Source organism: Dendropsophus ebraccatus, chromosome 3 (genome assembly GCF_027789765.1).
Source record: "Dendropsophus ebraccatus isolate aDenEbr1 chromosome 3, aDenEbr1.pat, whole genome shotgun sequence".
Taxonomy (NCBI): Eukaryota; Metazoa; Chordata; class Amphibia; order Anura; family Hylidae; genus Dendropsophus; species Dendropsophus ebraccatus.
The window spans coordinates 187,269,519-187,296,379 of NC_091456.1; the positions used below are offsets into that span (position 1 = coordinate 187,269,519).

At 45.8% G+C, this 26,861-nt stretch overlaps 2 protein-coding genes and 1 pseudogene across 3 annotated transcripts in view; all 3 read right to left on the bottom strand.

Moving 5' to 3' along the window:
• Window positions 1–26,861, bottom strand: part of LOC138786728 (oocyte zinc finger protein XlCOF6-like) — a 622,195-nt gene that overhangs the window by 381,931 nt on the left and 213,403 nt on the right. The window lies entirely within an intron of this gene.
• LOC138786827 (uncharacterized) lies at window positions 1,295–2,708 on the bottom strand. Its single transcript, XM_069963894.1, has 3 exons — window positions 2,084–2,708; window positions 1,930–1,997; window positions 1,295–1,833 (listed from the first exon to the last, which is right to left on the bottom strand). The coding sequence occupies exons 1-3, from the start codon at window positions 2,166–2,168 to the stop codon at window positions 1,438–1,440; spliced, it is 549 nt and encodes a 182-aa protein (XP_069819995.1). The 5' UTR covers window positions 2,169–2,708; the 3' UTR covers window positions 1,295–1,437.
• LOC138786869 (oocyte zinc finger protein XlCOF22-like) lies at window positions 22,595–24,823 on the bottom strand (annotated as a pseudogene).

Below are 26,861 nucleotides of genomic sequence, written 5' to 3' on the forward strand. Positions count from 1 at the left end.
AAACTTAATACAGTCTGGTCTACGGAAGACTAAAGTTGAAACATTGTATCTGTTAAGGCCGTGCTTCTCCACTCCACCCCGCCCACTAGTCCTAGTATTCTCCCAAACAGTATAAAAGGAAGAGTCAGTCGGTCGCCTGTTGTTCTGCAGAGACCAGAGGAGTGAAGAGACTCTGCTAGACCGCACAGAAGACAAAGAAGAAGACGCTGACTCTACAGACCCCGGGTCACCGGCCCCCTGACCGGAGCACAAGCCTGCAGACACCTAGAAGAAGACTGCTAGCTTAGGCCTCTCCCTTCTTCTGCTACAGGTCGGAGACTGGAGAAGCCAGCTCGGGGCTTTGTCTCTATTGTTTTGCACCTGATATTTCTTCAGTAAAGAAGCCACTGTTTCCAGTGAACCCTGACTGTCTGGGCTTATTACCCATTGGGGTGCACCACGCCTTACCATCCCTCCCAGAGAGCAGCAACATGTGGTGACACCTCAACACCTCTGGGAGCCCAGCATTGGCATCATTTCCAACCCCGGGCGCTGCACACAACTGACTGCTTAGGGGGCATAAAGGGGGGGGGGGTGCATTCAACATGGATTTTAAAATTTGAATACAGCTGTGACAAAATGATCCATCTACCCTACATGTCTGTTCAGTGCAGATGGTATCAGGAAGTGATTAAAGAGAAGGAGGAGAGGGGGCAACCTTGTGTCGTTCCTGTGAAGATGACGAAGGGCAAAGAATTATGGTGCGTTAACACAGAGATTTATCTGTGAAATTTTGGAAGCCGAAGCCAAGAGTAGATTTAAAAAGGGGAGAAATCTCAGTCTTTCCTTTATGGCCTGTTCTGTATTTATAGTCTGTTCATGGCTTTGGCTTCAATAATCTGTGTTTCTCTCTTTGTAAACGCACCATGAAGTCTGTTAATCAGGAGTTGCCGTCAGTTTCTGTATAAACTATAATATATTGGTCATGAGGGGTCACGAACTCGAACACTGAAAAATTCTCTGGTAACAAGCACTCAAGTATTTTATTGCTCACTGAACAATACTGTCAGTTATTACCGAGCCATGTCTGTGAGCGCTGGGACTTTCTGTATTTTATCTCGTTTTTTTTTAACAGAGAAAAGACCAAATATTGTCACAAAGGGAAAAAGGCGCACAGCTAGGCCGTATGTATAACGCTGATTTAAACATAGAATTTAAAAATAAATAAAGTGAGTATAAAGTGTATGACATAACTGCTTGTGATCACAACCCCTGTTGATTTCTTAAAGTTTTTTTTCGCAACGGGTACTAATGGGACTGTGATGTATATTAAAATTTAGGCTGAATGATAATATAGCTGGAAAACTGACAGGACACAGAGCTTATAATATTCCACACAGAATAGTTACAGCCGGTGACTGAGGAGAATGTGTGACTGTTCTCTGCATTTAGTGGTCACTACTCACCTGGGCGGTTACCTGTAGTGATGTCCTCCTTATACTGCTCATCACTGCTGTCATCTGTCTCCTCTTCTTCTTCTTTTACTATCTTGTCCATAGCAATTTTATGGTTCAGTTCCTCCCCTGTAGTAATTTCCTCCTTATACTGCTCATCACCGCTCACATCTGTCTCCTCTTTTACCCTTATGTCTGTATAATTAAATGAGTATAGTTCCTTCTCTGCAGTAATGTCCTCCTTATACTGCTCATCATTGCTCACATCTGTCTCCTCCTCTTCTTCTTTAATTGTCTTGTCCATAGTAATAAGATCTTTTTCTGTAGTAACTTCCTCCTTATACTGCTCATTACCGCTCACATCTGTCTCTGGAGCATTAAAATTGTTCACATCTTCCCCCTGATTCATAAGATGTGAGAGAAATATTGTAGAAGTCATCAGACAGGAGGAGAAGTCAGGTGGGATGTACAGATCATAGGGAACATCTCCATCTACCTGATGCTGATCCTGTGAGAGAAGAGGACGGGGACATCTCTCTGGTGCTGTTCTCTTACTGGATCTGACTGGAGGGAACACATACAGAGACTGAATTCATTCTTTCCATCCAGATAATACAGAGAGGAGGTGCGTATATAGTCCTGTCTATTACCTGCTGATGGGAGGGGCTGCTGATCCTCCAGCATCACATCCTTGTACTGATCCTTGTGTCCTTCTACATACTCCCACTCCTCCATGGAGAAATAGACCGCCACGTCCTGACACCTTATAGGAACCTGACACACACAATGATCACACAGTCATCCCCCCCCCCACCCCTCCAGTGGTGTTACTGTATAATGTCCCAGCATTCCCAGCAGCCACAGTCTCACCTCTCCACTCAGCAGCTCCACCATCTTGTTGGTGACTTCTAGGATCTTTTCTTCCTCCATTTCCTCATGTATCAGGGGCCCCGGGATTGGGCTCAGTGTTCTTCCCCATCCTTCACACCCAGGGGCCCCACAGCGCCCACTAGAGGACTTCTTCACTACTGTGTAATCCTGTGTATGGAGAGACACATTACTATCACTCCATCCATTCCCAGAATCCCTCACCTCTCCAGTCCTATCCATCTGTTATTCCATAGATAAGAATGATGTCATGATGACATCACTCCCAGAATCCCTCACCTCTCCAGTCCTATCCATCTGTTATTCCATAGATAAGAATAATGTCATGATGACATCACTCCCAGAATCCCTCACCTCTCCAGTCCTATCCATCTGTTATTCCATAGATAAGAATGATGTCATGATGACATCACTCCCAGAATCCCTCACCTCTCCAGTCCTATCCATCTGTTATTCCATAGATAAGAATGATGTCATGATGACATCACTCCCAGACTCCCTCACCTCCCCAGTCCTATCCATCTGTTATTCCATAGATAAGAATGATGTCATGATGACATCACTCCCAGAATCCCTCACCTCTCCAGTCCTATCCATCTGTTATTCCATAGATAAGAATGATGTCATGATGACATCACTCCCAGAATCCCTCACCTCTCCAGTCCTATCCATCTGTTATTCCATAGATAAGAATGATGTCATGATGACATCACTCCCAGAATCCCTCACCTCTCCAGTCCTCTCCATCTGTTATTCCATAGATAAGAATGATGTCATGATGACATCACTCCCAGAATCCCTCACCTCCCCAGTCCTATCCATCTGTTATTCCATAGATAAGAATGATGTCATGATGACATCACTCCCAGAATCCCTCACCTCCCCAGTAAGCAGGAAGAGTATGTGTAGGGTGAGGGTTATTATCCTCTCGGCCATCTTGTCTCTGTCTCTCTCCATGGTTGATGGGTCGGTCTCTTATATAGAAGATATCAGCAGAGGATCCTGGAGAGATGAATAGAAAGTAGAGGATACAATGGATAATAAAGAATGGGAAGAAAAAGTACAACAAACCCGGCACAGCGATAGAAAGAAACAAGTTGTGAATGTGTAAAGATGTTTGAGCTCTTGTGATGCGTCATAGAAAGAAAACTTTATCCTCACAACTCAGCACCGCAGGGACGGGGCGGGGGGGGGGGGGGGGGGGGGGGGGGGGTTGGGGGGGCCCTGGTGCAAGAGGTCAACCTGGCCGCCAACCCAACCTTCCTAAGGTCACTGTGTTCCTACTATTATAGGACACCTGTCACCCCCCCGTGTCGGGGTGACAGGCTCCCGACCCCCTGTTAGATCCCCCTATACTTACGTGATCCCGCCGATTTCAGCGCCCGAAGCCCGGCGCGCGCGCTGACAGCAAAGTCAGATGCCCATAGAGAATGAATGGGGAGTCCGATGCTCCGTCATTCTCTATGGGCATCGGACTCATCTCTCAGCGTGCGCGCCGGGCTTCAGGCGCTGAAATCTCCGGGACCCGGCCGGCTCAGGAAGCGGGACCTGGCGGGATCACGTAAGTATAGGGGGATCTAACAGGGGGTCGGGAGCCTGTCACCCCGGCACGGGGGTGACAGGTCCTCTTTAAAGGGGTTATCCAGTGTTAGAAAAACATGGCCACTTTCTTTCTTCTAGAGACAGCACGACTCTTGTCTCCAGTTCCACTGTGGTTTGCTATTAAAGTGACTGTACCACCAGGTCCAGACAGAAGCACTGGAGGCGGTGGACCCACCCTTAGTGGGAAGAAACCCACGCCCCTCTATGATAGGGTTTCATTGATACTAATGGAGTCACGTCATGGAGTGGCTGGGGTTTCTTCCCAATAAGGGTGGGTCGGCCGCCTCCAGTGCTTCTGCCTGGGCCTGGTGATACAGTCTCTTTTAGCCAAGTTTAAAAACCGCACCCAGCCTGGAGACCAGAGTGATGCTGTCTCTGGAAGAAAGTGGCCATGGTTTGTTTGTTTTTTTTTTAATACATTTTATTAAGGCCCAAGAGCACCCTTATACATGACCATCAAAGTGTTTGATATTTGAGGAGCTTATAAAATGTACTCGTGTAGCGGTCAGGCCCAGGTGCCTCAGAGTTTTTAAGAGACGCAATGGTTTCCTTAACGGTGGTCGAGAAGATGGGGGCATTAGGAAAGTTGAGTTGTTCTGAAGTTATACAGGGAGGTGTAACTTTATTGAGCAGTGTATCAGGGTTTGGGGAGGGAGAAGTAGTGCTGGTATAAAGGTCAGTATTGTACCTGCCCAGCCAGTCAATTATTTGCTTCGGGTAAAAAAATGTTTTATAATGGGTTAAAAGGGTTTGAGCCCCCTGCAGATTGGCCAAGAGGTTTCCTGTTTTATTACTAAATCAGCGATTGCGACGTTTAAGTGTAAGTGACAGGAAGAGTTCCCTGTCACCTAACGCAGTGTGACTGTGGGGGTCCTGATCGTTGTAACGGACCGCCGGAGGTCTCTCACCTTCCTCTGTGCGGTCCGATCGGCGATCTGTGTAATGTAATAAATGAATGTAACAATCCCTGAAAGGGACTTAAAATGTGTAAATAAAAAAAGTAAAAACCATTATTACACTACCCCGAAGCCCCTCCCCCAAATAAAAGTTTAAATCACCCCCTTTCCCATTATATAAATAAAACATATAAAAATAAACATATAATATACTGTAGCGTGCGTAATTGTCCGATCTATTAAAATATAACAATCGTCATCACTAACGGCGAACGGCATAAACCAATTACCAATTATTTTTTTTTTGTTACATTTTATTATATACTAGAAAATGTACCCGGCGCTGCCCGGGTATAAAGTGTCAGTGTGTTAATTAGATTTGTTCTAAGGTGCCCAGGAGGCAAAGCTAAAGGTATTGTTTCATCTGAGTTAATCAGTGGAATTAGTGTATACCTGTAGTGCATAGTTGGAGGGGTTCTGTATACCCACAATGTATAGTTTTTAGGGGTCTCGCATATCTGTAGTGCATAGTTGGGGGGGCTGTATACCTATAGTGTATAGTTGGGGGGGGTCCTGTATACCTGTAGTGTGTAGTTGGGGGGGGGGGCTGTATACCTGTAGTGTATAGTTGAGGGAGGTCCTGTATACCTGCAGTGTACAGTTGGTGAAGGTCCTGTATACCTGTACTGTATAGTTCGGGGGTCCTGTATACCTGTAGTATATAGTTGGTGCTGTATACCTGTAATGTATAGTTGGTGGAGGTCTTGTATACCTGTAGTTTATAGTTTAAGGGTCCTGGATACCTGTAGTGTATAATTGGTGGAGGTCTTGTATTCCTGTAGTATATAGTTCGGGGGTCCTGTATACCTGTAGTGCATAGTTTGAGGGTCCTGTATAACTGTAGTATAGAGTTGGTGGAGGTCTTGTATACCTGAAGTGTAAAGTTTGGGGTCCTATATACCTGTAGTAAATAGTTGTGGAGTTCCTGTATACCTGTGGTATATAGCTTTGGGGTCCTGTATACCTGTAGTGTATAGTTTGGGGTCCTGTATACCTGTAGTATATAGTTGATGGAGTTCCTGTATACCTGTAGTATATAGCTTTGGGGTCCTGTATACCTGTAGTAAAAAGTTGGTGAAGGTGCTGTATACCTGTAGTATAGAGTTGGTGTAGGTCCTGTATACCTGTAGTGTATAGTTTTGGGGTCCTGTATACCTGTAGTGTATAGTTTGGGATCCTGTATACCTGTAGTATATAGTTGGTGGAGGTCCTGTATACCTGAAGTATATAGTTGGTGGAGGTCCTGTATACCTTTAGTGTATAGTTTTGGGTCCTTTATACCTGTAGTGTAAATTTCGGGGTCCTGTATACCTGTAGTATATAGTTGGTGGAGGTCCCATGCACTTTTAGTGTATAGTTTTGGGGTCCTGTATACCTGTAGTGTCCTGTATACTTGCAGGGTCGTATTTACCATTAGGCACCCTGGTGCGTAGGGTAGCACCTTGCAGAGGGGCAGTACCCTCCCGTTCAGACTTGCCAAAAAATCTTTGGTCAGGTCTTGTATAGCGGTGTTATCCAGTCACAGTATGGTGGTATTGGTCAGGTCTGGTATGGCAGTGTTATTCAGTCACAGTGTGTCGGTATTGGTCATGTCTGGTATGGCGGTGTTATCCAGTCACAGTATGGCGGTATTGGTCAGGTCTGGCAGTGTTATTCAGTCACAGTGTGTCGGTATTGGTCATGTCTGGTATGGCAGTGTTATCCAGTCACAGTATGGCGGTATTGGTGAGGTCTGGTGTGGCGGTGTTCTCCAGTCACAGTGTGGTGGTATTGGTCAGGTCTGGTATAGTGGTGTTATCCAGTCACAGCATGGCGGTATTGGTCAGGTGTGGTATGGCAGTGTTATCCAGTCACAGTATGGCGGTATTGGTCAGGTCTGGTATGACAGTGTTATCCAGCACAGTATTGCGGTATTGGTCAGGTCTGGTGTGGCAGTGTTATCAGTCACAGTATGGCGGTATTGGTCAGGTCTGGTGTGGCAGTGTTATCCAGTCATAGTATGGTGGTATTGGTCAAGTGTGTTATGACAGTGTTATCCCGTCACAGTAAGGTGGTATTGGTCAGGTCTGGTATAGTGGTGTTATCCAGTCACAGCATGGCGGTATTGGGCAGGTCTGATATGATGGTGTTATCCAGTCACAGTATGGCGGTATTGGTCAGGTCTGGTGTGGCGGTGTTACCCAGTCACAGTTTGGTGGTATTGGTCAGGTCTGGTATGGCGGTGTTATCCAGTCACAGTATGGCGGTATTGGTCAGGTCTGGTGTGGCAGTGTTATCCAGCACAGTATGGCGGTATTGGTCAGGTCTGGTGTGGCAGTGTTATCCAGTCGCAGTATGGTGGTATTGGTCAGGTCTGGTATGACAGTGTTACCCAGTCACAGTATGGCGGTATTGATCAGGTCTGGTGTGGCAGTGTTACCTAGTCACAGTTTGCTATACCTGTAGTGCCCTGTATATACATGTACTGTATAGATGGAGTAGGGGGTCCTGTATACATGTACTGTATAGATGGAGTAGGGGGCCCTGTATATACATGTACTGTATAGATGGAGTAGGGGGTCCTGTATATACATGTACTGTATAGATGGAGTAGGGGCCCCTGTATATACATGTACTGTATAGATGGAGTAGGGGGTCCTGTATATACATGTACTGTATGGATGGAGTGGGGGGCCCTGTATATTTGGTCGTGCACTCCACCTGTCTCACCCAGGTGATGCAATTATTTTTGCAGGTATTAGACGGATCTTGCATGCCCAGAGCATAGGCGTATTACACGCCATGGAGAGGCCATAGTGTACATACAGTGTAGGGTCTGCCTCGATATGAGTCCACCTTATCGTGGTGAGGCAGTTTACGCTGTTTGCAAATAGTAACCAAGAGACTCATTATTTTTGTGGGAATTTTTTGGGCAGTTGGGGGGGCTGCTTTTAATTATTTTCATGTCTATGGTGGGTCTGTATCTTGCTGTTGCGGTGAGCTGTTGCATTTTTCTGTGTTTTTGTGTGTTTGCAATTTCAGCCATGGCAACGTGCTCCTGCCTAGTGTGAACAGTGTTCTAGGAGAGCTGACCAATTTTTTCCTTTTTTTCTGTGGCCCTGTATATACATGTACTGTATAGATGGAGTAGGGGGTCCTGTATATACATGTACTGTATAGATGGAGTAGGGGGTCCTGTATATACATGTACTGTATGGATGGAGTAGGGGGTCCTGTATATACATGTACTGTATAGATGGAGTAGGGGGTCCTGTATATACATGTACTGTATAGATGGAGTAGGGGGTCCTGTATATACATGTACTGTATGGATGGAGTAGGGGGTCCTGTATATACATGTACTGTATAGATGGAGTAGGGGGTCCTGTATATACATGTACTGTATAGATGGAGTAGGGGGTCCTGTATATACATGTCCTGTATGGATGGAGTAGGGGGTCCTGTATATACATGTACTGTATAGATGGAGTAGGGGGCCCTGTATATACATGTACTGTATAGATGGAGTAGGGGGTCCTGTATATACATGTTCTGTATAGATGGAGTAGGGGGTTCTGTATACATGTTCTGTATAGATGGAGTAGGGGGTTCTGTATATACATGTACTGTATAGATGGAGTAGGGGGTCCTGTATATACATGTACTGTATAGATGGAGTAGGGGGTCCTGTATATACATGTACTGTATAGATGGAGTAGGGGGTCCTGTATATACATGTACTGTATAGATGGAGTAGGGGGTCCTGTATATACATGTACTGTATAGATGGAGTAGGGGGTTCTGTATACATGTTCTGTATAGATGGAGTAGGGGGTTCTGTATACATGTTCTGTATAGATGGAGTAGGGGGTTCTGTATACATGTTCTGTATAGATGGAGTAGGGGGTTCTGTATATACATGTACTGTATAGATGGAGTAGGGGGTCCTGTATATACATGTACTGTATAGATGGAGTAGGGGGCCCTGTATATACATGTACTGTATAGATGGAGTAGGGGGTCCTGTATATACATGTACTGTATAGATGGAGTAGGGGGTCCTGTATATACATGTACTGTATAGATGGAGTAGGGGGTCCTGTATATACATGTACTGTATAGATGGAGTAGGGGGTCCTGTATACATGTACTGTATAGATGGAGTAGGGGGTCTACCAGTTATTACTGTGGATGTTGTGAGGCAGCTTCCCTAGCAACCATTGCTCCCTGTGACAATGAAAGCAATAATCCTATTGGTTGCTAAGGCTCCAACTGCCGTGTCTGCTGCAGCTAATTATATCACCTGTGTTTGCAGTGAGGAGATTTTCGCAGTGAGGAGATTTTCCCATTCATCTCTATGGGGGGGGGGGCGCCGCTCTTCCCCCTCCCCCTCCCCCTCTGTACATCTGGGGGGGGGGGGGGACCTTCTCTAACACCTTCCCGGGCACCCAATGTATCTGTGTGCCAAATTTGGGGTCAAACGGTTCAGGCGTTTGGAAGTCTATAGAGGACAGACAGACAGACAGACAGAAGGACGGACGGACGGACGGACAGACAGACAGACTTTGATTTTTATTATATAGATATATGAAAAAAATAAAAAGTGATCAAAACGTCCGATCTTCACAAATATGGTATTAATAAAAACTAGAGCTCATGGCGGAAAAAATGACGCCACATACAGCCCCGTAGGTGAAAAAATAAAACTGTTATAAGCGTCACAATAGGCCCATTTTATTAATAATTGCAAAAAAGGATTTAATAAAAAATATATATATAACATTAGAGAATTTGTGTAACCTGCATATGGTTGTGTTCGGACTGACCTATAGAATAATAGTATCATGTCGCTGTTACCATATAGTGCATTACGTAGACACAGGAACCTCCCAAACGTTACCATATTGCATTCTTATTTACGATTTCACCTATTTATATCTTCATAAATAATATATTTGGGATTCCATCATACATGTTATGGTAGAATGAAAGACAAAATACAAGTACAACAAATACAAAGTACAACTATTCCTGTAACAAACAGCAAGCACTTACATGGCCTGTAGATAGAAAACAGACAGTGCTGGAGCTCTTAGATGGGGAGGAGGGAAAAACGGAAACACTAAGATCAAAATGTGCGCGGTCCACTGGGTCATTTTGGGCCTGGTCCTCAAAGGGTTAAAGTGGTTATCCTATGTCCTCCACACTGCTCCCCCTTACTATCCCCCCATCCATAGTGCCCCCTCCCCTAAACACTTTAAAACTCTTACCTGTCTCCTACCTGGAAGGGTGGAGGCTAGAATGTAGTTGCCAGAGGTAGGTCTTGAGGACCTTTGATGATGTCATGCCCATGTGACCAGCCTCATGTGTGGGAGGAGCGCTTCCAGGACCTGCAATGATGTCACAGTCATGTGATCAGTCACATGGAGGAGGAGTCACATGATCAGGGGCTGCTGCTCAGTGTATGCAGGACTCTGCTGTGCTGGATGAGCTGAAGTGATGTGTGTGCAGCAGAGCTGTGTGTGTGATGTGCGTGGAGCAGAGCTGTGTATGTGTGTGTTATATATGCCTGCAGCAGAGCCCTGTGTGTAATGTACATGTAGCTGAGCTGTATGTGTGTAATGTACATGTAGCTGAGCTGTATATGTGTAATGTACATGTAGCTGAGCTGTATATATGTGTAATGTACATGTAGCTGAGCTGTATGTGTGTAATGTACATGTAGCTGAGCTGTATATGTGTAATGTACATGTAGCTGAGCTGTATGTATGTAATGTACATATAGCTGAGCTGTATGTGTGTAATGTACATGTAGCTGAGCTGTGTGTGTGTAATGTGCATGTAGCTGAGCTGTATATGTGTAATGTACATGTAGCTGAGCTGTATGTGTGTAATGTACATGTAGCTGAGCTGTATGTGTGTAATGTACATGTAGCTGAGCTGTATGTGTGTAATGTACATGTAGCTGAGCTGTATATGTGTACACAGTAGAGCTGTATATGTGTAATGTACATGTAGCTGAGCTGTATGTGTGTAATGTACATGTAGCTGAGCTGTATATGTGTAATGTACATGTAGCTGAGCTGTATGTGTACACAGTAGAGCTATATATTTGTAATGTACATGTAGCTGAGCTGTATATGTGTAATGTACATGTAGCTGAGCTGTATATGTGTAATGTACATGTAGCTGAGCTGTATATGTGTAATTTACATGTAGCTGAGCTGTGTGTGTGTAATGTACATGTAGCTGAGCTGTATGTGTGTAATGTACATGTAGCTGAGCTGTATGTGTGTAATGTACATGTAGCTGAGCTGTATGTGTGTAATGTACATGTAGCTGAGCTGTATATGTGTGTAATGTACATGTAGCTGAGCTGTATGTGTGTAATGTACATGTAGCTGAGCTGTATGTGTAATTTACATGTAGCTGAGCTGTATGTGTGTAATGTACATGTAGCTAAAACCACATGCACCATAATTATGCTGAAATATAATTGCTGCTGGAAAGACACTCTACCTTGCCCATATTTATCGTGTTGGGACAAAAATTGCAGTAGGAACTTAGCGGGGAACAGTCCGCAGCAACAAATCCACAAATGAAAAAATGTTCCAGCAAAAAAAAAGTCCTTAAAAAAAAATACTAACTTTATTATAGAAAAAAAACTTCCATAAAATATAGCATGTGAACAGGTACGTGTAAGCTAGACGCGTTTGAGCCTTTATCACTGCTAAATGAATAATGGACATACAACTGTGTGCAACAAAATGTGTGCAAGTTTGCGCACAAGACAAAAACATTTATAGGTACTAACAACAAGTCCCACAATATCCAGTCATTTATTAACTGTGATTCACACCATGCAGTTTATGCCATTCAGTGTTCCTCTTGTAACCTTATGTACATAGGATGCAGCGCCGGAAAATTAAAACCCGCATAGCAGAGCACCTACACTCACCGGCCACTTTATTAGGTAAACCTGTCCAACTGCACGTTACCACTTAATTTCTAATCAGCCAATCACATGGCGGCAACTCAGTGAATTTAGGCATGTAGACATGGTCAAGACAATCTCCTGCAGTTCAAACCGAGCATCAGTATGGGGAAGAAAGGGGATTTGAGGGCCTTTGAACGTGGCATGGTTGTTGGTGCCAGAAGGGCTGGTCTGAGTATTTCAGAAACTGCTGATCTACTGGGATTTTCACGCACAACCATCTCTAGGGTTTACAGAAAATGGTCCGAAAAAGAAAAAACATCCAGTGAGCGGCAGTTCTGTGGGCGGAAATGCCTTGTTGATGCCAGAGGTCAGAGGAGAATGGGCAGACTGGTTCGAGCTGATAGAAAGGCAACAGTGACTCAAATAGCCAACCGTTACAACCAAGGTAGGCAGGAGAGCATCTCTGAACGCACAGTACCTCCAACTTTGAGGCAGATGGGCTACAGCAGCAGAAGACCACACCGGGTGCCACTCCTTTCAGCTAAGAACAGGAAACTGAGGCTACAATTTGCACAATCTCATCGAAATTGGACAGTAGAAGATTGGAAAAACGTTGCCTGGTCTGATGAGTCTCGATTTCTGCTGCAACATTCTGATGGTAGGGTCAGAATTTGGCGTCAACAACATGAAAGCATGGATCCATCCTGCCTTGTATCAAAGGTTTAGGCTGGTGGTGGTGGTGTCATGGTGTGGGGAATATTTTCTTGGTACTCTTTGGGCCCCTTGGTACCAATTGAGCATCGTTGCAACACCACAGCCTACCTGAGTATTATTGCTGACCATGTCCATCCCTTTATGACCACAATGTACCCAACATCTGATGGCTACTTTCAGCAGGATAATGCGCCATGTCATAAAGCTAGAATCATCTCAGACTGGTTTCTTGAACATGACAATGAGTTCACTGTACTCAAATGGCCTCCACAGTCACCAGATCTCAATCCAATAGAGCATCTTTGGGATGTGGTGGAACGGGAGATTCGCATCATGGATGTGCAGCCGACAAATCTGCCGCAACTGTGTGATGCCATCATGTCAATATGGACCAAAATCTCTGAGGAAGCTTCCAGCACCTTGTTGAATCTATGCCATGAAGAATTGAGGCAGTTCTGAAGGCAAAAGGGGGTCCAACCCGTTACTAGCATGGTGTACCTAATAAAGTGGCCGGTGAGTGTACGTGACATAAGAGCCAAGAATGTAAAATCATCTGGTGCAGCTAAGCACTTTATTGATCACCATGAAGGAGATGTAACATTTTTCACTTTTATGGGTTTAGAAAAAGTAACCAAAAATGTAAGAGGTGGTGACTGGAAGCAGAAGCTCCTCACTAGAGAAGCGTTCTGGATTCTTAAACTAAATACACGCTTTCCAGCAGGTTTAAACTTCAGATCTTCTTTATATCTATGAATAGTTTTTAAAAAACCTATGCTGATACTTTTAGTGCACCACTTTTTCATCCTTAGGACGTCAGTTCTCTCTTCATGTGAATTTTGCTCTACAATTGTAATTGCTAATGGTGCGTTTACACGTAACGATTATAGTGCGAATTTGCGCGATATTGATAGAATTCGAACGATAATCGTACGTGTAAACGCGGCGAACGATCAAACGACGAACGAGAAATCGTTCATTTTGATCTTTCAACATGTCATCAAACCGTTGTTTGTCGTTCGCAAAAAATTCGCAGATCGTTCCGTGTGAACAGTCGTTCGCCGATTTAACCAATGTGTGAGATAGGCTTAAGCGATCGCAAAACGATTTTCCGTACGATATATCGTATCGTCTAAACGCTGATCGTTATGAAAAAAAAAATCGTTACTCTGACATAGTTAATCGTACGATCGGGCCAATTATCATTTCGTGTAAACGCACCTTAATCAGCATTGTGCAGGTTGCTTGTCTTTTCCCCTTCCCCACTCCCAAGTCTGGTTCAAACCTTGCTTATTAATTAGTCATCTGATGTGTGAACCTGACTGGATACCATGTGGTGAGAGGGTGTTTCTTCTGTTGTTTTAGTTGTATGTCTATTATTCATTTAGCTGTGATAAAGGGAGGTTACAGCCGAAACGCGTCTAGCTTACATGTACCTGTTCACATGCTGTATTTTATGGAAGTTTTTCCTACAATAAAGTTAGTGTACATGTAGCGGAGCTGTATGTGTACACAGTAGAGCTGTATGTGTGTAATGTACATGTAGCTGAGCTGTATATATGTGTAATGTACATGTAGCTGAGCTGTATATGTGTAATGTACATGTAGCTGAGCTGTATATATGTAATGTACATGTAGCTGAGCTGTATGTGTGTAATGTACATGTAGCTGAGCTGTACGTGTAATGTACATGTAGCTGAGCTGTATATGTGTAATGTACACGTAGCTAAGCTGTATATGTGTAATGTACACGTAGCTAAGCTGTATATGTGTAATGTACATGTAGCTGAGCTGTATGTGTACACAGTAGAGCTGTATGTGTGTAATGTACATGTACAGTTATGGTTAAAAGTTTTGAGAATGATACAAATATAAATTTTTAAAAAGTCTACTGCTTCAGTTTTTTTTTTTGTTTTTTTTTAATTTAAAGTTTTATTTTATTTTCAATAAGAACAACAAACAAAGGACGTTGAGTCCCGTTTAAGACATAAACCACGTAGAAACACAATAACAAGGCAATATGCAAGCAGTATAAATCAAGGCGAATAGCCAAACAAGTATAGTTGGTACCTGACAGGGCCATAAAACCTGGCTACAAGGTGATAATTGCATAAATTTAGCAATAACTTAAAAAGAAAAACTTTGTCATGAGAAATTAGACATAGTGACACAAAAAGACAAGGACAAGAAGACACAGACACTGGGGGGGGGGGGGGATGTTGTTAGCTGAATAACTTGCGTTTATAATGACATTCATTATGTTAAACATTTCGGCCGTGCCTACCAGTAGGGCGATGAGAATGGACCACGCGAGGGGAGGACAGCTCCCATGTTGAAAAGAGCAGGATTGTTCAAACAGCCACGGTTCTATAAGAATCGTTGGAACGAAAGAGCAACCACGGGCTCCAGGTGGCTGTGTACTTCTTTACAGCTGTCGGGGTGACCGCAATAAGATTCTCCATATCATGTATTTGGGCAATTTCAGCGAGCCAATCATCTAATGTTGGGGGCTCCGTGGATCTCCACCGTTGGGGTAGCACTGTCTTCGCTGCCTGCAGGAGATGTCTAGCTAAGGACTTCTTGAAACGGGATTGGGCAGTGGGAAACATATATAACAGCACTGCTTTTGGGGTGTTGGGGATAAGGACACCTATGACATTGTGTATGGTGCGTAGGATAGTCGACCAGTATCCCCGTAGCCGCGGGCACGTATACCATACGTGCGACATGAACCCCAACTCTGTCTCCCAGGCCGAGCAGAAAGACGGTAAGTGCCGAGAACCTGAGGACAGTAACTGTTGGTATACCACAGAGATGATGTGTGGAGGACAGGGAGGGGACACGTATAGATGTTCGAAATCTGTCAGTTCCTGGTGCAAAGTGTGCGTACATTTAGTAGTGGAGTAAAAATGTTGCAATTGAGCATATTCAAACGAGTGCTTTACGGTAGGTGGGGTCGTATCCAGGATCGCTGACAGGGGTAATAGGGCGCCTTGTTTAAGTACCTGATGGAAACGGAGGACCTTGTCGGCTGGGAGCCCTAAGAAAGATGAGAAAAGTCCCGATGCAAACTGTGGGTTGTGTGTTATGGGGGTCAACGGTCCGTGTTTCCGGAGCAGGGGGTGGGATTTGCCTGCCAAGTGTAGGGAGGCTAACGTATGTCGAGTAACGTAGGACAAGGCGGTGTCATCTCGCAGGGAGGGTGACCAGGTCCAAGGGAGGGTGACCAGGTCCAAGGGAGGGTGGAGAGGGGCCTGGGGCACTGTGCCTGCGCTGGTTGAACCCATAACTTAGAATTAGAATGATGGACCATGTCCAATATACGAGCATGTACACAGGCCAGGTAGTATAAGCGGCAATCTGGCAGACCAACCCCGCCCGCAGCCTTAGAGCGAGACAAGGTCTCTCGCCTAATCCTGGGACGACCCCTGGACCACACGAAAGAGGTGAAGCAGCGTTGCACTCGTTTCCAGAAGGAAATGGGGATGTGGATGGGGATGGTCTGCAGCAAATACAGAAGCCGAGGCATTAAAGTCATTTTCAAGATATTGATTCTCCCGAACCAAGAGAATTCTTTCTTGTTCCAGGTGTCAAGATCCTTGGTAAAGCGGGCCAGCAAGGGGAGGAAATTTACCTCAAACAGTTGGGAAAGAGTGGGGGGGATGCGGATACCCAGGTATGTGATGCCAGACGTAGGCCATGCAAATAAGAAGTTGGATTGAATGGTACTAACCAATGTGGGGTCCGGGGACACGTTCAGGGCTTCAGATTTGGAGAGATTGATTTTAAAGTTGGACCAGGTTCCAAACTGTTCCAACCGAGCCATCAGGGCGGGGAGGGCTACATGCGGATTAGTAACAGACAAGAAGGTCATCCGCAAAGGCTGAGCATTTATACTCCCGGTTCCCGATGCGGATACCCGTGATATCTGGGTTGGAACGAATCGAGGCTAATAAATTCTCCATGATTAAGGCGTACAGGAGGGGGGATAAAGGGCATCCTTGCCTGGTGCCATTAAAAATGGAGAAGGGGGCTGAGAACATCCCATTCACCTTCAATTGAGCCGAGGGGTTCTGGTATAAAACCAGTATTTTAGTAAGGAAAGGGGGCTGATTCCAACCTGTTAAAGGGTTTGTGTCAGGGAGGGCCACGAAATCCTATCGAAAGCCTTTTCGGCATCTAGGGAAAGGATCATTAGAGGAATGTGGCGCGTTCGCGCATAGTGGATAATATCCAGAGTTTTGAGGGTGTTATCGCGGGCCTCCCGCCCTGGCACAAAGCCCACTTGGTCAAGATGGATGAGGGAGGGTAAGTGGGCATTTAACCTATTGGCCAGTAGCTTAGAATAAATTTTTAAGTCCACGTTCAGCAGGGAAATTGGGCGATAGCTGCCACAGAGCTGGGGGTCCTTGCCCGGTTTTGGGATAAGAGTGATATGTGCGGTGGTAGCATGGGGCGGGAAAGGGACAGAATCCGAGATAGAGTTAAAGGCCAGGAGCAGCATAGGGGAGAGGAATTCCAAGAGGGCTTTATAGAACTGAGCAGTCAGGCCATCCGGTCCTGGGCTCTTCCCTCCGGGTAACTGTGAAATCACATAGGCGAGTTCATGCGCAGCAAACGGTTCCTCCAAGTCTCCCATGACCTCAGCGGGGAGATGCGTTGTGAGGGGTGGAGGAGAGAAGGGCCCAGGAGTCGTGACCCGAGTGGTCGGAAGGTGATATAGGGAGGAATAATATGCGTGGAAGGTGGATGCTATTTCCGAACTATGATGCGTGAGTTGGTGTGCGGAATTCCTGATGCAACCGATGTGCATTTGTGCCATCCGATTCTTCAAGGCTCTGGCCAACATGCGCCCACACTTATTGCCGTATTCATAAAATTTACTACGGCAAGTTTGGAGAAGTTGACCCCAGGACGCTTCAAGGAGGCGCTTAACCTCCGAGCGGGCAACTTGCAAGTCCCGTAATATAGGTAGGGACAGGGCACGCTTATGGGCCAGCTCCAGGGAAGAAACCTTGGCAAGTGCCTTTTGCAGGGAGATGGCCTTCGCTTTTTTAAGCCTGGAGCCGTGCTTTATAAGCACTCCCCGGAGCACACATTTAAGCGTCTCCCATTGAATAAATGCGTTATAGTTTGCTTCAGATCAGCTAAACATACTGTATCCAGAAGCAAAGACTCATTTAAACGCCAGGACCCCGCAGTCTTCGATAGGAACGGTAGGGTAAGGGAGCAAAAGACAGGGGCGTGATACGACCATAGTATGTTGCCTATGGAGGCAGTCGCCAACCACGGCAATGCACTATGTTGGATGAGGATATGGTCAATACGGCTGTATGTCCCATGTGAATTAGAAAAAGAGGTATTATCTCGGTTCGCAGAATGCATCAAGCGCCAGGCATCATAAAGTTGTAGTTGGAGCAGGGCTTTTTTGACTTTTTTAATCGCTGGGTACGAAAAATTAGAGCGGCCTTTGGAATTGTCCAAGGACGGGTCTAATGTGAGATTAAGGTCTCCGCAGAAGAGCACGGTCCCCCTGACTAAGGGGAGGGATAGATCAATTAGGTTCATGAGGAAAGCAATTTGGTCTTGGTTCGGGGCATAAGTGTTAATTATGGTAAAGATATGGCCACTAATGGAGAGGGTAAGTATTAGGTATCGTGCCGCTGGGTCCGTCGTGCAGGATAGTATTTGACATGGCAGGGACTTGTGTATAGCTAGGGCCACACCCTTGGTTCTAGAATCAGGGTTATTGGCGAAGAACCATTGTGTACAGTGTCTGTCGCGGATCGTGGGTGCATGGCCTGTTTTAAAGTGCGTCTCCTGTAAGCAGAGTATATGTACCTTCCGGCGGTGGAAATGGTGGAGAACCTGCGATCTTTTCCGGGGCGTGTTCAATCCCCTCGCGTTGTAGGTTGCTACATGTAAATCCGCCATTCAGGAAAGATGTAGGTAGGCACCGCCGAAGACCTCCAGGGAATGTCCGGGACTGGGATATGAAATGAGACAGAGAAAATCAGGGTGGGGGAGACACAGACAAACAGGGGAGCACACAAAGACAACAACAGCAGTAAAGGCAAAACTGCAGCGTATACTCTAAGAACCTCAAACTGAGTACTACCAGGCCCGGAAATGTCCAGGCTGGGTTTCCCATCTATTGGGGGGAAGAGACAGCTAAGCATGTAAAGGCATAGACCTAAGGCTCCCTCCCAGACCCAGATGATGAAATGCAAACAAATTACAGGCATAACTCGGCTGAAAATCATAGAAACTGATTAAACAATAACGGGGGTAGCTACAGGGCTAGAGACGAGATGCTGTCCATGGCTCAGGGAAGGCGGGCTCGGGAGCCAGCGTGGGCTGGGGAGTGCGAGGGAGAAGCCGGGGCAGGTCGGGGGCCATCTCGCCTGGAGGATCGGGGCCCCACGGGCGTCGAGTTGGGAGATCGGGGCGAGAAAGGCCTTTTGGTGCTCCTGGAGGAGGTCAGTAGCGAGGGCCAATCAGGTATGGAGATGTTGGTGATGTTTAAATCTCGTCGAAATCCCGGGATGTCTTCTGGCGCGCGCAGGGTGAGGGACCGACCATTCAAGCGCACAATGAGGGCGAAGGGGAATCCCCAGCGGAAGGGGATATTACGGTCACGTAGGATGTCCAACACCGGGCGGAGAGTGGCCCTTTGGGCCAAGGTATGTCGGGAGAGGTCCTGTAGGATAAGCAGATGCACTCCTCTGTAGGTGACATTGCGTCGGCGCCGGGCTCTTTAGTAGAGTAAAAGTGGACGCGGCAGATGACATCCCTGGGTCTCTGGTTGTCTCGGCTAGGGGGCTGTAGTGCCCTATGCGCTCTGTCTATCTCGATGTGCGTATTAGGTGGCTGCTCCAGGAGGTCATTAAAGATGGTGGACAGCACCGCAAGTAGATCAGAGGAAGGCACAGATTCTGGGAGGCCGCGGATCCTGAGATTATTGCGCCTGTTGCGGTTTTCAATATCGTCTATGTGTTGTTGCAGGACAAACAGCTGATCAGAATGTGATTGCACATCGTGTTGAAGGGCTAGCAGAGTTGTGGAGGTAGTCTCCTGCACAGTTTCCAATACATCTACTTTAGATGAGACCGTTGTGAGTTCAGCATGAAATTGCGCAAATTCATGTTTACATTCATCTAGTAGTTGCTTGGCCAGAGTGGAAATGTCGGTTTTAGTAGGAAGGGACTGGGTAAGAGCCCTGAGATCCGCCAGGGACACCGGCCTATTGTCATCCAGTACTGAGGGGCGGCTGGCAGTCAGTGGAAATGGCAAGTCAGGGACCCCAGAGGTAGCAGATTGGGAGCAAACCCTGAAAATAGGGGGTGCCCTCCAGGGAAGAAGGTACGTCCGGCAGCCTCCTAGGTGACAATATTCGGCCGTGAGGTGAGACAGCAGTGGCCGGTGCGTGGATGAGGGCAACCGTGTGGGTTACAGCCGCCGTGGTATGTGAGCTCCCCAAGAGGATCCTGTGGACCAGTGGGATGAGGAGGCTGGAGAGAGCCCCCCTTGAGCAGGTTGGGGTAAGGGCAGGGGGTCCCCCAGCTGGGTTTGAGCAGGCATTGGGGGTGCGAACCATGGGTTGTGCTCCGCGCCGCCGTCCCATGGTGCTGTCTGGGGGTTGAGGCCTGGTGTGGCAGTAGTAGGCAGAAGGCTGCAGTAGTAGGCCCGATGGGGGGGTCGGCCTGGGAGCGGCACGGCGGTAGTGCCACGGATAGGGGGGCACAGTGCGGGGTCTCCGATGAGGGAGGGGGTACCTGCCGGACACTCTGGTCAGTGTCCTCCCGCTGCCGCCGCTCCTCCGGCTCGCTCTGGGTCTGCTGCGCGCCGCTCGGCCTAGGATCAAGATGGCCGCCGAAGGTCCCATCGGGCCGCCTGTGCAGCTGCGAGGAGGCCGGGGTAGTCGTCTCTGGTTGCTGCAGGGAGGTGTCGGTGCCGGCGGAGGACCTCGGTAGGTGTCGGTGCTCAATTGCGGCCACAGATGATCTTGTGCGGGCTGCTGTAGGGTGGTCAGGTGCCTCGTCAGCATGGCGGCGGCCATTTTCTGTGTCCTGCAGCTCCGTGCCTGATGCGGGTGCTGGTGTCTCCGGGCGGGCGAAATATGCCCCGATGTCCCCCTGTGGGGGTGTAGAGCGGGTTAAGGAATGTCCCCTGTTCTTTTTAGCGGTCTTCCCCATGTTGAAGAGGGCCGATACCAGCAGATTGTAGTCTGGGTCTGGAGGAGCTCAGGCTGAAGCGTCCTCACACGGCCATAGTTGGTCACGCCCCCCTCGCTTCAGTTTTTAAAATGGCAATTTGCATATGTCACATACACACTAGCACGTGACGTGGATGCCACTGCAAGGGGTTAATCTATTTTCACTCACTCAATCTTGCACTCACCTACCGCTTCAGGTGGCAAATTGAGCATAAATCCCACCCCAACACAGTCCAAGCACCTCAACACACACGCTGCCACCACCTTTCAAATTATAATTGAAAAAAATAAATTGAAGCACATTACAAAGTTCTATAACTCTGTAATGTGCTTCAATCACCTGTCTGCCTCCTTTCCCTGTCTTTTCCCCCTTCCACCCCCACCAGGAAGTGTCCTAACTCACACAGACCTAATTACTGTCGTCACCGTCACCAAGCTCTTCTCTCAGCTCCTTCTCCTGTTACACTAGCCTTCCCCTCCCCGCCTTTTCAGGTGACTCAGCTTGCTCAGCTCCCATTGGCTGAACAACTGCAAGCCATCACTTGGACTGGGGAGGGGGGGGCTGCTGTAACAGGACCTAGACCAGCCCTCCTGCTGATGACTCATTCTCACAAGAAGGAGCTGCCTGGTGACGGTGACGGCAGTCATTAGGTCTGTGTGAGTTAGGACACTTCCTGGTGGGGGGTGAAGGGGGGAAAAGACAGGGAAGGGAGGCAGATAGGTGATTGAAGCACATTACAGAGTTATATAACTTTGTAATGTGCTTCAATTACTGGGAAAAAGTTTTTCATGGCACTTGTCCTTTAAGTGTGAAAGGACACTGTCAACCCACAACACCACTCACTGGCACTCACAGGGTTAAAACACTACATCCAAAGGCTATGGATTCTTAGAGCATACAAGGACCAAACTTATTAAAGTTTTAAGCTTTAATAGACAAAAGGTACAGTGCTTACAAAAAAAAAAGTAAAATAAGATGACATACATACATACTATAACAGTATCTAAGACTTACAATAGTCGTTGCCTTCCCAGGGGGTAGGAGAAATCATGGATCGCAGCTCAGTCAGACTGACCCCTACACTGCCATCCCAGTTTTGCTGTTGCCGCCATATTTTATACAGTCAAAACTCAGCTCAGATTTCAGAGCTGCCCATCAGGTTATTAGGATAATGAGTTGTCCCTGATTGGCCGCCCATCAGGTGATTAGGATAATGAGTTGTCCCTAATTGGCTGATTAGGTGATAATGGGGACGGACCAGGGACACCTCATTGCATATGTCCTGTAATTGAACCATTGCCCTATGGTTGGGGTGTTGTGTTTGAGTGGGTCTATCCATTCATTGAAGTAGATAAGAACTCCAGGTTTCCCCGAGACCCTTAATAAACCAGGCGTAGTGTTTCCTGACCAGAGATCCTCAATAAACTACCCAGAGTTTATGATGTTTCGACAAGCTAAGGTATAGTGAGTGGAATACACATAACGGTCTGTAGTGTGTGAATACGTAAAACACTTTCATACCACATATAATATAACTGTACACACAATAGGAAACAGGGCTGTCCATATTCCTCACAGCATATACTCCAAAATGTTATAAAGAGTAATCAGCTTAACAGTAAATACTTGCAAAGTCAATATTTGCCTAGAAAATGAACTTTATCCCCCAAAACACATTTCAACATCATTGCAGCCCTGCCTTAAAAGGACCAGCTAACATTGTTTCAGTGATTGCTCCATTAACACAGGTGTGGGTGTTGATGAGGACAGGGCTGGAGATCAATCTATCATGATTAAGTAAGAATGACACCACTGGACACTTTAAAAGGAGGCTGGTGCTTGGCATCATTGTTTCTCTTTGTTAACCATGGTTACCGCTAAAGAAACACGTGCAGTCATCATTGCACTGCACAAAAATGGCCTAAAAGGGAAGAGTATCGCAGCTAGAAAGATTGCACCTCAGTCAACAATCTATCGTATCATCAAGAACTTCAAGAAGAGAGGTTCCATTGTTGCCAAAAAGGCTCCAGGGCGCCCAAGAAAGACCAGCAAGCACCAGGACAGTCTCTTAAAAGTGTTTCGGCTGTGGAATCGGGCTACCAGCAGTGCAGAGCTTGTTCAGGAATGGCAGCAGGCAGGTGTAAGTGCATCTGCATGCACTGTGAGGCGGAGACTCTTTGAGCAAGGCCTGGTCTCAAGGAGGGCAGCAAAGAAGCCACTTCGCTCCAGAAAAAAACATCAGGGACAGACGGATATTCTGCAAAAGGTCCAGGGAGTGGACTGCTGAGGACTGGGGTAAAGTCATTTTCTCTGATGAATCCCCTTTCCGATTGTTTGGGACATCTGGAAAACAGCTTATTCGGAGAAGACGAGGTGAGCGCTACCACCAGTCTTGTCTCATGCCAACTGTAAAGCATCCTAAAACCATTCATGTGTGGGGTTGCTTCTCAACCAAAGGAATCGGCTCTCTCACAGTCTTGCCTAAAAACACGGCCATGAATAAAGAATGGTACCAGAATGTCCTCCAAGAGCAACTTCTCCCAAACGTCCAAGAGCAACTTCTCCCAACCGTCCAAGAGCAGTTTGGCGATCAACAATGCCTTTTCCAGCATGATGGAGCACCTTGCCATAAAGCAAAAGGTGATAACTAAATGGCTCAGGGAGCAAAACATAGAGATTTTGGGTCCATGGCCTGGAAACTCACCAGATCTTAATCCCATTGAGAACTTGTGGTCAATCATCAAGAGATGGGTAGACAAACAAAAACCAACAAATTCTGACAAAATGCAAGCATTGATTGTGCAAGAATGGACGGCTATCAGTCAGGATTTGGTCCAGAAGTTGATTGAGAGCAGCCAGGGAGAACTGCAGAGGTCCTGAAGAAGAAGGGTCAACAATGCAAATATTGACTTGCTGCAGTAACTCATTCTAACTGTCAATATAAGCTTTTGTTACTCATAATATGATAAGCTTGTTTTTTGTTTGTTTTTTTAAATTGTGATTTTTTTTCCCAACTTTTGACACTTTTACAAGAACATGCATTAACACATTGGTCCTTCTGTAACAGTCCCAGTACTGCAGCTGCTATAGTTTGTCTGTTTTACTGAGAAATTGCTCATCTCCCAACACCAAGATTTGATTTCTGAGTAAAACATTTTCCACACTCCGAGTATTAAAATGGCTTCTTGTCTGTGTGAATTCTTTTATGTTTAGCAAGATTTGATTTATGAGAAAAACTTTTTCCACATTCTGAACATGAAAATGGCTTCTCCCCTGTGTGAATTCTTTGATGGTCAACAAGACGTGTTTTCACTATAAAACATTTTCCACATTCTGAACATGAAAATGGCTTCACCCCTGTGTGAATTCTTTGATGGCAAAGAAGATTTGATTTCTTATTAAAACATTTCCCACATTCTGAGCATGTAAATGGTGTGGCCCCTGTGTGAATTCTTTGATGGTCAACAAGACTTGATTTCTCAGTAAAACATTTCCCACATTCTGAACATGAAAATGGCTTCTCGTCTGTGTGAATTCTTTGATGCTTAACAAGATTTGATGTCAGAGTAAAACATTTCCCACATTCTGAACATGAAAATGCCTTTTCGTCTATGTGAATTTTTTGATGTTATAACAAGATTTGATTTTAAAGTAAAACATTTCCCACATTCTGAACATGAAAATGGCTTCACCCTGTGTGAATTCTTTGATGCTTAACAAGATTTGATGTCAGAGTAAAATATTTCCCACATTCTGAACATGAAAATGCCGCCTTGTCTGTGTGACATCTTTGATGTTTAACAAGATTTAATTTATAAGTAAAACATCTCCCACATTCTGAACATGAAAATGGCTTCACCCCTGTGTGAATTCTCTTATGTTCAACAAGATGTGATTTCACGTTAAAACATTTTCCACATTCTGAACATGAAAATGTCTCCTCCCCTTTGTAAGTTCTTTGATGGTGAAGAAGACTGGATTTGACTACATTGCTGTGAGGGGCTGAGGGTGTATCTGGCATAGTGGACGGCTCCTCATATGTATCTTGTGTGATATGATCCTCTGAGGAGATCTGATGTCCCCCTGAGCTCCTGGTAGAATCATCTGCAAAGGAGAAAACAGCATTTCTCTTATTCCCAGTAATAAACATATTGCAGACATGGAAAGTTACTCTTTTTTATGTAACATAATAAGAATGATCAGATCTGTTCCCATCCACAGGAAGTGTCAGGGAGAAGAATCTAGAAGCTGGAGGCCGGGGAGATGACGTCCTTAGTAGGAAAAGAAATGGAAACTCTTCTCAAATAAAAAATAGGGACTACTGACCCCCTACATATCAATAACCTGAAATACAGAAAGTGCAACAGCAACCTACAGGTGCAAACACTTACTGTACATACTCCCCCCCCCCCCCCCCCCCCCGTATACACACGATAAAAACCTGCTCTATAGATATTACAAAATGAGGATCTTCGCCAAACTATTTGACCCTACAGAGTGCACCGTGTCACCACATTAAGGTGTCCTCAGAGACATGGTCCCTACTCCAGCATTCTCACACTAGCAATGGCCTCTCCTGGGCTGAATAAGCCTACAACTGGGCAGATGGGAGCCACATCTCTATTTATAACACTTGCAGGACATGGGTGGAGTACAAGCCAACAGGAAGCAGCCGCAGCCCCTGCAACCTGAGAGGTATCTTATCTAAAGGGCCTTTTACACGGCCTGATTATCGTAAAAAAAAAAAGAAATTTAATCAATAATCTTCTGGTGTAAATGCGGCAACGATCACAACTACCAACGAATATTCGCTTGTATGTCGCCGATCGTATCTTTCGGGCCGACCTCAAAATCATTGTTAATCCTTCTCCAGTCTTTCAGTGTAAACGCTCGTCGCTCACAGTATATAGATACGACCGCAATTACGGATATTCACAGAATATATACAACTGCATTTACTATGGTAATTATGATCGCATTATAAACGTTTCATAGCGATTTACCTTCTCGTTTATAACAAAAAATCATCACTTGTCGTTCACTAAATGAGCGATTTATCTGTATGTGTAAAAGGACCCTAATACTGCTCGGAGGGCCTCAGTGTGTGTGTATGAGGGTATATATACACATATACATACAGGGGACAAATGTAGCGCCCAGGAGTAAGGTACCTGTGATCATGGACACCTGCGGACATTCACTATAATGGAAGGCCATGAGTATCTCACTTTATTGTACTTTCAGGGGATAACTTGCACTGTGTTGTTTTGTTGTGCACACTTGTACTCGGTATATAAGGTCTTTTTGTTATGTTCACTGTAATTGCACTGTACCTGCACCATACTCTGAAGGGGTTAATATAAGCCAAGCTATGACACAGGAAGCTTAGAAGCCGGTAGTTTTCCACTGTTGCTGTGAGATGGTGTGCAGAGCTGAGGTTTTGGAGGGAAAAAACAGACACTGATCTTTTCAATGTTGTTTATGTCTAGAAAGAAGCTGCTGTGTCATTCCCATAGACCTGTATGGAAACTCAATCAAAGTCTGTGGCATACTAAAGTTGTGATTGTGTGATATAAAGCTGTGATTGCTGCCCCCCTGACAGATTTGTATAACCAATCCCTGCTAACAGGAGATGTCCCCGATGATTGGAGAACAGCCAATGTTATACCAATCCACAAGAAGGGAGTAGAGAAGAGCCCAGTAACTACAGGCCAGTGAGCCTGACATCTGTAGTAGTGAAAATGACGAAAAAGAAGATAATGGATCGCCTAAGAATCAACAACTTTGATGGATCCAAAAAAGCATGGCTTTACTGGGGGCCGATAATGTCAGACTAATCTCATTGATTTCTTTGATTATGCCACAATAGTGCTGGATGAAGGTGGTGCTGTGGATATCGCCTATCTGGACTTCAGCAAAGCTTTTGATACAGTTCCCCATCAACCCCATAAAGGGTTGATATTCCTGGAGGTGTCAGTAATATGGAAAACAATTTAGCTTGGCTAGATAAGTGGTCCAAACTGTGCAAATTGAAAAGTTTAACGTTTCCAAATGTAAAATAATGCACTTGGGGAGGAGGAATCCTCTATCAGAGTATCACATCGGCAGTTCTGTGTTGGAAAAGACTTCAGAAGAGAAG